This window comes from Haliaeetus albicilla, chromosome 10 (genome assembly GCF_947461875.1).
Source record: "Haliaeetus albicilla chromosome 10, bHalAlb1.1, whole genome shotgun sequence".
Classification (NCBI taxonomy): domain Eukaryota; kingdom Metazoa; phylum Chordata; class Aves; order Accipitriformes; family Accipitridae; genus Haliaeetus; species Haliaeetus albicilla.
Genome location: NC_091492.1, coordinates 24,863,284 through 24,877,067, shown reverse-complemented (window position 1 = coordinate 24,877,067; position 13,784 = coordinate 24,863,284). Strand labels below are relative to the sequence as shown.

The 13,784-nt window shown below is 48.1% G+C and overlaps 1 protein-coding gene across 1 annotated transcript; it reads right to left on the bottom strand.

The window, feature by feature from the left end:
- Positions 1 to 247: 247 nt before the first annotated feature.
- LIX1L (limb and CNS expressed 1 like) lies at positions 248 to 13,778 on the bottom strand. The gene is made up of 6 exons (XM_069794236.1): positions 13,381 to 13,778; positions 7,632 to 7,795; positions 6,398 to 6,538; positions 5,553 to 5,648; positions 3,714 to 3,791; positions 248 to 3,538 (listed from the first exon to the last, which is right to left on the bottom strand). Exons 1-6 carry the CDS (start codon positions 13,715 to 13,717, stop codon positions 3,296 to 3,298), a joined length of 1,059 nt encoding a protein of 352 aa, XP_069650337.1. The 5' UTR covers positions 13,718 to 13,778; the 3' UTR covers positions 248 to 3,295.
- Between the last annotated feature and the right edge of the window lie 6 nt (positions 13,779 to 13,784).

The window sequence follows — 13,784 nt, the reverse complement described above, 5'->3', positions numbered from 1 at the left end:
CATCTTAGGGAGGTCAGCACATGTCGTCCCGCCCCGCCCCGCCATGCTGGGAAGGGCAGGGGCGCCTCCTTCCCACCCCAGACTGGGGCCATACCGGGCACCACTGTCACCCCCCCGGGGGCGGCGGGGGGTGATACCAGCCCGGCTGCTCCCGGGGTACCAGCCCCTGCGCGGGGACGGTTCAATGAAGAGGTTGGGGGCACAATCCACCCCTTCTGCCCCAGAAGAAGAGAGAAGCCACCACAGCTACCCCAAAATCTAGTATTTTATTGTATAAAGTCATACATACAAACCGCAATGGCATATGGTGATTTATCCTTTCAGCTTTGCATTTAATTATGCGGCCCGAACAAGGAAAACAACCCATTTTGGATGCTGAGAAAACCTGGATTTGTTCATTTTATCACCTTCCATGCGGATCGGAGGCTGAAAAACGGTGCCTGAATTGCCAAAAACACAAGTCATGGAATATCAGATTTTCCTTTTCCCTTCCACCAGGAGGAATGGAAACACCCTAATCCTCCCCAATTCATGTGAGAGCGGCTGTGGGCAGCAGCGAGGCATCCGAAAGAGCTCATGTACGAGCTGGCGCTGCAGGACAGAGAGTCGTGGAGTTTTTCGCTGAAAAGCATTAAAATCCCGACATGGAAAACACTTGATGGTGCCCAAAAAAGCAAAAAGCACCAAGGAGTCCTCTACCAGGCAGGGCACAAAAAGGCAATGGTGGAGGTGCCATGAGGTTTCTCGGGAGTTCCCTTATTTGCTGGATCAGGCCCTCGGATAAATCACCGTTTCACGCGTCAGAACGCTACAGGCAGGTGTGGAAGTGCTGGTGGAGAGATGTTATTTCTAAAGCAAGTGATTAAATCCAAATACAAGGTCTAGATATTGCCAGCCAGTAAAAAAAAACCAAAACAACTCCACACCATTTACAATCACATTTATAAACTCGTTAAACATTAATACTGTTGTGTAAAGAGGCTGCATATAAAAAAATATATAAAAAAAACCAAAATAGGCTTGTTAGGACAAGAATACAAAACTAGAATACCTACAGATAATGCACTTTTTTAAAATCTCCATCTCAAAACAAAGACTATTGCTCGAATATCCGCCTGCCTCTGTGGTCAAACATACTGTGCGAGAGGCTGCTGCAGAGAAAGGAGAGGGCGCAAGGGGTGGCTGCTGGTGGAAATCGCAGAATCCCGAAGGCTTTGTACCTCCACCCGGGGGAAAAAAACGGAGAAAGCTCAAAGCTGCACTGAAGAAAGAAGCCTGTCTTCAATTTATATTCCCGCCGAGATGCTGCTGGCGCTTTTGGGCTACGTATTGGAAAAGTAGGAAGGGATATAAGGGAATTACTTTGAACAAGTCACTACTTTCTTGACTGAAGTTGAGCTGCAGGAACACTTTAAAGTCAGAAAGGGTCTTTTTAAAAATCTAAACGTCATACAGATTTAGTACTGACACGTGTACAAAGAATAGGGAACTATTCACCTCAAAAAATAGTGCATAGACATATTTTTGTTTCAGCAATGTTTTGCTCCACCGCCACTATGACAAGGAAGGGACCACGCTCTGAAGCGGGTGCTCCCAGCTCCGCCAGCGGCACAGCTCTCACCATCACCCTCTCTCCTCGTTCAAGGCTACGCTGTGTAAACGTTCCGGGCCAGGGGGGCCAAAACCCGCAGCCCACGCCTTCGTTTCGTCCAGCCTGGCAGTCACGCGATTCCTTTCCTCCTGTGACAAGTTCTCACTGAGGAATGGTAAGCTCTGTGTGATCTGCTGACCTTGAAGAACTACTCAGTCCTCTGCTCTACCAGAAATCCTAAGAATTGTCCCCAATAACTGTTTCTTGGGGGGGGGAGGGGGGGGGGAGGTGTTACAGCTGCGGAGGGAGCTGGGCAGCGTAAATTAGGCACAGTGACGGGTCAGGCCCCTTTACCTGGCTGACAGAAGCAAAGCAGAGTTGAAGCCAAACCCTAGTCTGAGCTTTTGCTGCTTGGGGCTGGATCTGTGCTCTGGTTCAAAGGATTAAACACACTTCTAGTTAACAAAGACTTAAACACAGTTCTAGTTAATAAAGACTTATATTCACAGAGCTCTTTGGGGAGAGGAGCTAAGCCCTTTCCCCTCTTATTGCTAGCAAGTTCTGAAACTCTGGCAAGGTTTTTTAAACCTTCCTTGAAAAGGCCAAGTCTGACATTTGGTTTGGAAGCTGCTCTGGAGAGAACAGCATGTCCATCTCTCATTTCTTGCAAGATTTTCAAAATTCTGCATCTTCCCCAACTTGGCTGGGGAAGCCGAAAAACACCCAACCCTCCATTTCCAGGGAAATAAACTGGCCACTTCACCCCTGCCACACTGACTGCTGGTGCTTGGGTCAGGAGTTCAGCATCTCCAGCCTGCCAGGCTGGGCTAAGCACTGTAAGAACCTGAAGAGGACTGAAAAGGAGCAGAGCAGGAGGCTCTGTTTGGTGCAGACTTAATTAAACTGTCAAGTCCAATCCCTTAAGTACTACAGGGCCTTGTAGTTTGTTATTAGGTGGATTATTTAGAGAATGAACTATGTCCTACCCCACAAGCAAAAAGCCAGAGCAGGAACAGATAGAGCCACCTGACAGTCATAGGGGTAACTGCAAATCCTGCCTGAGCTTGGAGCTGGAATGCTGTAAGACTGATCCCCAGACTTAAGTCTGGCCAAAACAAAATCCCAGTTTTAAATCCCTTTTACGTGCTTGGGAGCATTCCCCCACACAGCTTGCATTGTAGTGTTAGAGAGAATGTGTTGGTGGTTTGGTTTTGTTGGTTTTTTTTTTTAAATTAGTGTGCTTATCAAGAAGGAGTTTTGATAGACACCCCCTCCCTACTATAGAAGCAAAATTAAAAAAAAAAGCAGGTCTGCATGACATGCATCAGCTCCAAAGAACAGAAGCTTTCTGGAAGAAGTGCTACATTTCATGGAATACTGCTGACTACATAGTACCAACGTATAGCAGAGGTCTTCAGTGTTAATACTGAAAGGCTGCATTTTTGATGCCGTCTTTAAAAAAAAGTGACAGAAGGAATTCTCTAGCAGATAGGGGGCTGAGGAGCAGGTCTAGAAGCAAGTATTAAAAGGTATAAAAATCTGTACAGGAGCTTTTTTTAAAAAAAAAAAAAAAATTCTTTATAATGTGCAAATGGGCCACAATTCTGGAAGAGGTGTTACATGCTTTACGTGACACGGGATGGATCCCGTCAGCGTGGAGGTGTTAGCAGGCCTGAGGGAGTGGAACAACTTGCACGCCAGAGTCTAGCAGTTGGAGGAGTGCATGCTCCCCAGCTGGCCAGCTGCCAGCATCAGGATGTCTTTCTTCTCCTTATGGAAACGCAGCTCCTTCCCAGCCAGGCGGGCTTCGTCCAGCTCTCTCTCCGTCGAAGCCAGCTCTCTGGAAAGGGCCCCTGGGCTATTCTGCTCCCTGTTCACCCAGTCCATGGCCATCTGGTTCCTTATGTCATCATCCAGGGCGCGGTGGGAGTAGTGAGCCAGGACCTCCTGGTGGTAACGGACAGATGGAGGGGAGCTTAGGAAAGACAAGTCACTACACAGGACACGCATCACTTAGTAGCATCTGGCTTCCTAGCCAGCTAAGGGACCTTAAGCAGAAGGTTGTTGTGACCCTAACGCACCTAGAGTACAACTGCTCGAGACACCCAGAGCCCAGACTCACCTGCCGTGAGCACTGCCTCTCACGCATGGCTTTGAGGCTGCCGTTCCAATGCAACAGCTGGAAGACGGTCATCAACTCCTGCAATGACAAGAGGCAGTCAGGCTGTGAGCAAATGTGGGGATGAGGATTCAGCATTACCAGTAGTCAAGCTAGTTTCTAGCGATGGCAACAAGAAGCCAAGGACTTTGCAATATCATGCCCAGTCCTTTGCAATTGCAAGGATCACGGAGTATGTTTGCAACCTCAGAGTCCATGAACAAAAGAATTCCAGCATTAATGAGTTAAGATTTATCAAAAAGACAAGAAAACCAGAGAAGCGGGGGAGGCAGAAGGCATCACCAACGTCCTAGGAGCCAGGATGCAAGGGCAAAGCCTGGCTTACCCCACTAGAGAACAATCCCCTGACGAGATGAGTGGATTACAGAGGAGACAAAGACGCTGACGCTTCACTCTGCCCCAGGGATTTCAGGATTCTGCAAGAAAGACTCTCCTATCTCCCAACCTCCAAGCTAAACCATCAGCTAGAGCGGGTGACAATCCAACATTTTCCAAGCAAACATTTCTCTCTCAAGGCCACACAAATTTTCTTTCATAAACTTGCAGCAACTAGTTAGGCTTCCCAAGCACAAACACAGCCTAAGGAATATACATAACAGAGTCACCCTGTGTAAACAGGCCCATTAATATAAACACTTCTGTCTTCCGCCTACTGAGTTATTTCCATTCAAGGGAAACAAGCCAGGCAAGAAGTCGGCTTTGGGAAAAGTTTGCCTGCAGCAAAGAACCCCAAATACAGCGACACTACAGACTTAAGGCATCTACTTTGAGATGCCTCCAAAGCCTGCTTCACCGTCTGGAGCAGAGTTACAGTCTAATTTCCCCTCTTCTAAAAATCCAGTTCCAGTTGGTGCACTTACAGTCAACTCATCTGCACAAGAATCATTTCGAGTTACTTTTGAAACCCAAGTTTAAATTAAAAGGATTCACGAATCTCAAAGCATTGTCATAACGATATATCTGTACATGCGGGGATAGACGTCCTGCTTGACAACAAGGAGCATGCTCAAAGGCTATCAAGTCACATGTGGAATTCAGAGTGCTCTAAACAGTCTTCGTTACCTGGCTGCTCTGCTCCACTCATAGGAGCGGTTTCCTCGGAAAGGCTGGAATAAAGCCCAGAAGAATCTCAGTTCTCAGTCATCTGTTCTGCACGGACTCCTTCTGCCCCATTAACCAGAACTGATAAGTGTTATAGCAGTTTCCCTCAGCAGTTTGTACTTTTCATTTCACAGATGTTTTGTCGTAACGAGAGACAGACTGAGCATATTTCAGTAGGATACGAAGACTGCTCAGATAATGCTGTGGTTTGAGGGCATGTAACGACAGTAATCAAGACTCCTAATTCCACAATCAAAATGTCTTTGGATGAAAGATCTTCACCAGCTTTCCTAAGGGAAGCCAGATCTCTCCCATTTTACAGGGAGAGGATAAACATCACAAATGAAACGGCTCACTTAATGCTGTGAGTTAAGGTACCTGGATATACCGCCTGGACCTCCAGCACCAGTTATCTAAATACTATGGCACTGAAAACACTGGATCAGAAGAATGCACGACCCTTTCACAATACTGAGCCATGCAAACATCAAAGAGCGTTTACAGAGAGAAGCCCAATTCAAAGTATTTTGTGGCTATACCAGCACCTGAAAGTGCCACAAATCCTGAATTGTGTTCTAAGAGGAAAGCCCCACTTTTATTTTGAACACAAAGCACTATAAATGTAGCTGAAAGATCAAACCACCCACTGCCTGAACTGTGTAATTAAATTATGAACAGTACCTGGAACTCCAGCATCGATTTTCCCTTGTTGGATTCCAGCATGAAGCGGAAAGCACCGATCCCAGTGTTGGGATTATCAGCTTCTTCTCGATTGCCCTGCAACAGACATTTCATTTAAGAGCTGCAATTCCCGAGCAAGTGCAGCTCACCTGGTACCTTCAAATTCTGCTACATCAGCTCCACTCCAGTAATTCCAGGTCAGATTAAGGAGGACAGCCTTACACACCTCAGCCTCGTGCCTGCAGACACCTTACTGGTCTAATTCAGCCTTGAATACTTGCATCGTTCATTACAGCTCTCACGGAGCAACAGAGGCCGCTCTGCTTTTGGCAATGCTGCTTGAAACGGGATTTTTTCTGCAGCCCATTATGGTGATTTCAAAGTTCTTACCATACTCTGGGTACCATCAAGTGCCATGTGACTGCACAGCAAGAACTCCCTCCAGGATAAGGTATAAGTGGGACAGTAAAAGAAGAATGCAAAGCTCCCACCGCTAGAAACTAAAGTTTCTGGAAAATATTTGGTTTAAAGAAAACTAGCCAATGTGACAAGCTGGTCACAGAAGGGCCACATGAATCAACATCTCAGTCTTATTATCCTGTCCTGCCTGATATGAGGGCAGCACAATCAAACTCGAGTAGAGTGTGAGACTGTGTGGGAGGAGAAGCAGGAGAACAAGAATTAGAGCTACAGTTAAAGTTTTAATACTCAGAAGTCATTGAAAAAAAACCTGCCATAAAGAGTTCCAGATGTAAAAGAAAACTTCTCTTCCCATGTTTTGAGGTTTTTTCCCCAGTCAATCCGTCCCCATCAACTGCAGCCGTCTGGGCATTGAAAAACCTTACATTGAAAGATGCCAGGGCCTCCGACACACTCTTCTCAATGAACTCATCTGTGATCCTCCGGGAGGGATGCTCATTAAAGACTGAGTTCATTAGTGCAATCTTCGCAGCGCTCCTTCGGGCTTCAGCCTTGGTTGGACAGAACTGAGGAGAGACAAGAAAGAGGACTTCTCAGGACAGAAAGACAGCAAGATGACCAAGATCCCCTTGGCCTCATGCTCCGAACTTCTCCCCCCAACACACGAAATAGGAATTAGGTGGCAGTGTTGTGTAGTTTTGGAAAGTCGTGCTCTCAGACATCCTGAAATCATTAGGAGCTAGTTTTAAACCACAGCTATCCCAACCATGCTAAACAAAAAAATTAGGCAGGCAGCTGAACTCAGCACATAGTATCTGCATCAGGAAACGCCACCAGTCAGATCATCAACAAAATTAATTAGCTTAAAACCAAAACGTAACAAAATTACTCTTAAGCACAAGGACCGCTCTTCAGGATGGGTAGACCCTGCAGCTGCTAGAACTGTTTCTTTTGGATACATTCTTCAAACCAAGACTAGAGAGTAACTGCCTAAAGCCACTGCAGCAAAGGAATCTGAAATGCAGTCAGGACCCATTGTGATTTTTGGACCTTAATCTTTCGGATGAGGTATTTGGGTTGGACATTTTCCTTTTAAACAGAATGAGGGGAGAAACTATTGATCCAATATTATGCTTTGATTTCTAGAGTCTTTTGGCACCTTGAGAAGAGGTTCGGGGTCAAATCCAGAGCCCTTGCAAGGAAATACTACTCTACCAGTTTGTCCGAGCTGCATCATGTAAATACATCCCAGTGCTTAATCCTAGGAAGGAGAACAAAGTATCAAAACCGGCCAACTAACAGTTTTCTCTGATACCACATATCTTACCTCAGCTCTGCTAAGGTCCAAGTCAGTCATGTGTAGGGAATACAGTACATACAGCAAAGTAAAATTTACAGCCCAGCCTTCCCGGATTGAAGTCGGGTGGGGTTTTATGGGCAATTAGGAATGCTTACTAGCCAGCTTGAAATTAGAGGGTTACAGTCAGACCCATGTCATTCACATGCTTCAAATCGGCAGGAAAACGTTAACGCTGTGCCCAGTGCAGAAAGGTATTTGAGCACTAATTCTGGTGGGGAAAGATTCTAAGGGCACCCGAGTTAGACTGCTTTAAAGAGTGAGCTACGCAACAGGGACAGCCTCCAACCAAGCCATCGTACCTGGAAACTGCCAAAGCAGCTCCCTCCCGGCAAGGTGACATAGCAGACATAAGGGGGGCTGTTGGAAGGGACCATCTCATACACCACGAGGGCTCCGTTTTTCAGATCAGCTCCACGCGACTGCTTCATCTGCCAGAACTCCTGAAGGGCCTCCACAACATTCACTGAGGAGACAGAAGTAGAATCGAGTTCAGACACAGAAAACAAGAGCCTGGGAAGCTGGTTTCCTCAGGTATCACCTGCCAGGAACGGCCACATCCAGAAACAGCACGGCATAAATGTTCAGTGTATTCCCACCTACGCAAGCAGGGCCCTGTCCAGGGAGCTCAGTTATATCTTGTATTAAAAACCATCAGCTTCAAGGGAAGCTGTAGGTGCATGATGTCAACACAAGCACACCTCTCCCAGCAAGAGGAACGTAAGGAGAACCACCGAGTTATAAAACAAAGCTTCCTACAGAAAAGCTCTTCTCATTCCAACAAACTTAGGGAAAAGCTTTCAGAAGAGGACTTGAAAAAGGCTGCAGAGCAGCAGGGCAGCGAGGCGTTTTTTCCTCCATGAGAGGGCTGTCAACGAGCTCAGCAGGTTCGCTCACCTGCCTCAGCTGATCCTCAATACTGACATTCTTACATTTAAGATAAAAATGAAGCAGCTGACCTGTGTGTGCACTGTTAGACCTGTAGAAACCACCTGCCTTTACGCTGAACATCATGTACCTAGCTCAAAACAACATGACGAAGACACAAGAAGTGACCCAAGGCGTAAAGCTACCCAGCTGAGGCCTTCTGGCAGAACTCCCTGTAATTTGGGTGGGAACACAACACAGAGAGTGTGTAACAGAACAGAGGAGAATAGAAACATCTAATTGGAGAATCTCGTTTGTGCCATTCGCCGTGGGAGGATGCATAACCAAACAGTGAATCACAGGCTAAGACCAGGATTAGCATTGTTATAGTAAGTGGTTTTTCCATCCCAGTTAGGAAACCAGAGCCTAAAATGTTAGCCCTCATTGACATTGGTAATTACAGTCTTTTCAGGAGAAGTCGTTTTTAAGCAGGCACCTCTTCTGGAGCACCAAATTTGTTAGACAGGGTTTGAGCACTTACTCAAGTTTAACGACCCAGCAGCTAGTCCACACCATGCACAGCCAACTAATGCACGCAGCCCTTGCGGCAATCGGCGTGCAGCCTAAATCCATGAGATTAAATTCTTATTTTAATATGCATGCAAGAACTAGAAGTGTTTGCTGTAACAATGAGCCAGCTGTCCTGCCACTCTCCTCATTTTTTAATCCCCAGTGCTGCGAGGACTTCCTTTGCTTACCCACCCTTTATTTTGTCAAGGTTTGGGCAAGAAAAATGACCCTCATAGTGTCTAATGCTCTAAGTCCCAACGAATTTGCTCTAAGCTTCTTTCTGTGCTGAAGAGTTTGACAGGTAGCTGTAGGAAAAGCCTGCCCTCAGCTCTTTCTCAGCACTACTTCTCTCAGCCTTTTTAATCTCAGCAATTGCTTTGAAGCAAGGCGATCTGCAAAATAGATTACAACAACTCCTCACTAATGCAAAAGCTGTTAAAAGGACTCCACTCCAGAGTTCTCCTTTTAAGCAAAACAAGAAAAATATCTCCAAATCCCCACACAAGCTCTCCTGTGAGGAGCTGTATGCAACGCAGCAAGCACCGAGGCAGAGCACCAAGCGAGACGGGGCTGCTGTTCTCAAAATCTCCCAGGGTAAGATGTAAAAGGGAGGTTAATTTGAGGCCACGCGTGAAACCTGAGGTGCCAAGACCATCACAAGCCACCCTGGCTTAGCTTTTCGGTTGCCCACACAGTGCTGTAACTTTTTAGGTCTTCAGCCAGGCAGCTTTCAGGAAGACAGTAAGCTTGAGCCTTTTGTTTTATTACGTTCTGTAAGATGAAGCCAGGCGAGGAGTCACTAGCACAGTAGTTCCTCACTAAGCATTTCCCTTCTCTTTCAACCACAGGCTTTTCAGGGCATTTGTTCATAAAGCAGTCGCTTTGGATTATTTTCAAGTTTAATTTGGGGTTTGGTTTGGGTTTTTTTTTTTTGATGAAACATGCAAGACAGGCAATTTTCCACTGAAGACTAACAAAAAGCCATACAAACAATACACAGTTCACTGCCAGTTCTCCAGTGCACCAATACCCAGACAGAATTCCCATCCATCCAGGCAGATTCCCTTCCCAGGGACAGTGTAAGTCATGCACATAATCCCCAACAGATTTGGAGAGACAATGCCCAATTCAATAACGGCTTCAGGGATTCTTTGGCACAGGGCAACTGAGACTTCACAGCAGCGACCACACAAGAAACTGCAGAGAAAGCCGAGCTACATCAGGCAACGCAAATTCCCACGACACACAGAATTACTCTGAAAATTCAGAGAAATTATAGTTTGGTTTAATTTAGTGAAGTCTGAGAAGTTGGCATTAAGAGCAGGTTAATGAGGAAATGCCATGCAACACGTGCACAGGCACGGAATTTTGTTTTCAGCCCAAGACAAGGGTTCTTCTATGCCAGACGCTGGCTGGTACTTCGTTAGCAACTGGAGCAATAGGTCAGGCAGCTGAGAAGCATCCAAAAGAGGTTTTCTTCACAGACTGGATTCAACACTTCCAGCTGCCGCAGGCAGGATGGTTTTAGGAGATGAGAGACTAAAATACCTAATTGAAACTCTACAAATGCTTCAGAACAATATGCTTTTATAAGGCTGGAAAGCAAACCGTGCCACTACACACAGAGGCCTGCCCATCTGCCCTCTCCTCCCCAGCGCAGCTCCAGCTACAACGCTGCACATGTCGTATTTAGCAGACAAATACTGGCTGAGCGCTACAGTGTGCTGAATCCTAAGTGAAATCTTAGTCTGTATTTGCTCCGGATCGATGATTTTCAGCCTTGCTCATTCACCCCCTCCTCCCATTAAATCACAAAATAGCAATGTGGGGGAAAGAAGCAAGAGATGTGAAGTTTGCTTTCATTTACAGAAAGCATCCTAAATCTTGTTGTGTCTCACAGTTGCAAGAGGACGGTCCTCAAGAAGGCAGGGACACCTGCACCCTGAAGGATTTTAATCCCTTATGGAACACGAAACACAACAGCTCGGGCTAGGGAGAAAGAAAAACGACTGGATGGTTTGAACGTAGGTAAAGATGCTGAAGAGGTGATGTTATCTTTGCACCTTACACAAGGTCATGTTTAATGGGAAACTCAACCTGTAAAAGGTATTTTAAATGCCTGCAAGTAGAGCAAGTCTCTCTACCAGCTTAAAACACTGGAACTCTTATTATCTGCATCAGTCGATACCTTTTAGTCTGTCTGTTTGCATTTCTGAGGGCAGGAACTGGAAATGCTGATCTTCTAGAAAAACTTTGTCACCCACCTGTGGGAGACCCACAGATTTACAGAGCACAGCTTAACCCACATGGGGCGGCTCCTGTCAGAGGTTTACCCTTTAGATTTGCCACTCCGAGAAAAGACAAAGAGAAGCCGGGAGACACAAAGCAGAGCCTGCTCTGACCATCACTCATATCTGTTTATTGCTTTGGAGCATAACCCCGTATCCCAGCGTTGTGTATATGATAGCACATCTGACTTGCATATTAAATACAGAAAAGTAAGTGATTCCACATGGTGCCGAGTTGCTCCGGAGCCAGATGAGCAGCGGTCCCCCCGCATGCCGGTGGCGCCGACTGCCAAGCACTCACCATTTGGAAGCCTATGACCGCCTCTGTTGGACCTGCTGCCGTAGCCGGAAGAAGCCAGGAACTCAAAATAGTTGCAAAGTGTCTCCTTTCGGGTGGGGTGGAAGATTCTTTCCATCACAGGGCCAGTAAAATATGTGCTTTAACCTTTTTTCTTGCTTCCGTACTTTTTATTTTTTTTTCTTTTCTAAACAAAAAGGAGTCTACAAGAAACCCAGATCTGAGCCTCCTCCGGGGGCTCTCACACGACTGGGCGCCTCTGATGCAATACTTGGAGCCCCGTGGTGCCGGAGTGTGGTGGAGTACTTAACACCCCCGCAACAGCCTCTTCCAGCACCAGCAGCCTGCAGAGCTGATTTCTCCTCCCAGCCACGGGGTTTTTCATCAATAGGGTGCAGCTGTGCACAGCACAGAACTGAGGGGGATCCCAGGAAAACTGCGGCCACCAGGAACAGGCAAGGATTGCCCAACAGAGCCCTCTTCGCTGCTGCCTTCATTGAAAGAAATGAGCTTTTTTTTGTCACAACATCAAGTTGAAGTAAAGGAATTACATACAGAGGACTAAATCACTACCACACAAGAAGTGTCCTCCTTCTTAAAAACATAAAAAGCATCTAAAAAACATTAAAAAAAATAAACACCCTCCACTTTCTCTTAACTTTATCACACGTTTACCTGTTACAGGCACAGCACAAGCACGAAACCTCCTCAGCTTTAAACCACAAGCTAGGGAATTGTCTGCCCAGCTCAAGTTCCTACGCCTGCCTTCGGGGTCACCTATATACTTGCCTACCCCTACCTTGTCTTCTTTCCCTGATTTACAAAAGCAAAAAACCACATCAAATCAGGTATCTGGAAACAGTTGATACCATAAAAACAAATGTTTGCATTTAAGAGGCCACAGAGCTTTCTAAGAAAAAGAGATCTGTGAATGTCTCTCTAGTTTGACCCCTGAAACCATGAGACTCCTTAGGGAAAAGGCGGACTCAGAGAAGCCATGGACTCGGCAGTTTTACTTTACTCACTTTCACGTTTTTGGCACAAGCAGCCCCAAATAGATCGGGCTGGAGCAGGGATCCTCCTTTCCTCCCCACGCTCACCTTTAACATCACCCAAACCATATGAGCTCACTCTGCAGGGCTAGGAAATCCCAAGCACGAGGGTTGAGACAGCAGCAGACGCTGGAAAAGTCTCCACAAATGGCACAAAACGCTTATTACTGACGTTGAACCTAATGACAACAGTCAAGGGTGACTCCTCGGTCACTCTTATAACCCATCGCATGGGCAAACCACCAGCTGAACACCACTGGGATAGGGAACATACAGCCACGGGAGAGGCTCCCAATTCTCTTCTTTTCTCTACATCATAGATCTGCAGGGAAAGGCTGTTCAAAGCTCGGTGGTGGGAAGCAAAGGGAAGCAGGGCCCTCACCCAACAAGGCTGCCAGGCAAATTCCAGGGAAGGAAGAGGGTCTTGGAGAGGTCCACACCTTAAAGCTCATGCTGGAGAAGATAGAAGGGGGAAGGGTAGCATGGACCCGGGAAAATGGGTTACAACAGGAATCCCAGACACGGGAGAATTAATGGGGAAGGAGGACTGGGATGGGATAATCCCGGACACGAGGCTGGAAGGAAAAGGGGGAACTGACAGGGAAACACCCTGAGAAGATGCCAGACCCTACAGCAATGAGATGGGACATAGGGCGCCTGGGCTCCAGAGTGGGGCCGGGGGGAAGGAAAAGGGGTAAAGAAGAGTCCCAGCCCTGGGGCACGGACTGCGTGGGAGAGGGGAGAGGATCCCATGCCCTGGGAGAAGGCGGTGGGGAATAAGATGGAGGAAGAAACCAGTTCAAGCTGCAGAGGAGCCAGCCCTGGGCGAGGGCAGCAGGAGGGCGGCCCCGGGGTGGGGTGTCCGACACGGAGGAAACGGGGCGAGAAGGGGCCAAGTACGGGAAAAGGGTCTCCCCCCGGGTCCCTCGCCCTCAGCCCCCCAGGCCCCCTCCTCCCCCGCCCGCCCCCGGCTCACCGCGGCCGTAGCCCTGCGTGTGCTTGGCGAAGCTCCTCACCACCGCCTCCACCGCCTCCCGAAGCACGGCGGGAGGCCCGGCGCCGGGCGGCGGCGGCGCGGCGGGTCCCTGCAGCCCCAGGGGGGGAGGCGGCGGCGGCAGCCCCAGCCCCAACCCCAACCCCAGCCCGGTCGGGGGCGGAACGGCGGGCAAGGGCGCCGCCACCGCGGCGGGCGGAGGTGCGGGAGGCGGCGGAGGAGCCGAGGCGGCGGCCGGAGCCCCGGTGACACCGGGCCGGAGGGAGCGCAGAGTCCCCACGCCGGGCTGCAGCCGCTGAGCCCGCACCGACTCCATCATCGCCGCCAGCCCGCTCCAAGAGAGACCCCCGCCGTGCAGCCGCTGTCACTCACCGCCCAAGGGCCCA

Coding starts and splice junctions, on each gene's coding strand:
- LIX1L (XM_069794236.1), bottom strand. CDS start 13,717: ATGATGGAGTCGGTGCGGGCTCAGCGGCTGCAGCCCGGCGTGGGGACT. Junction 7,796..13,380: donor CACGCAGGGCTACGGCCGCG/GTGAGCCGGGGG, acceptor CTGTCTCCTCAG/TGAATGTTGTGGAGGCCCTT. Junction 5,649..6,397: donor AGGCCCTGGCATCTTTCAAT/GTAAGGTTTTTC, acceptor TGTCTGTTGCAG/GGCAATCGAGAAGAAGCTGA.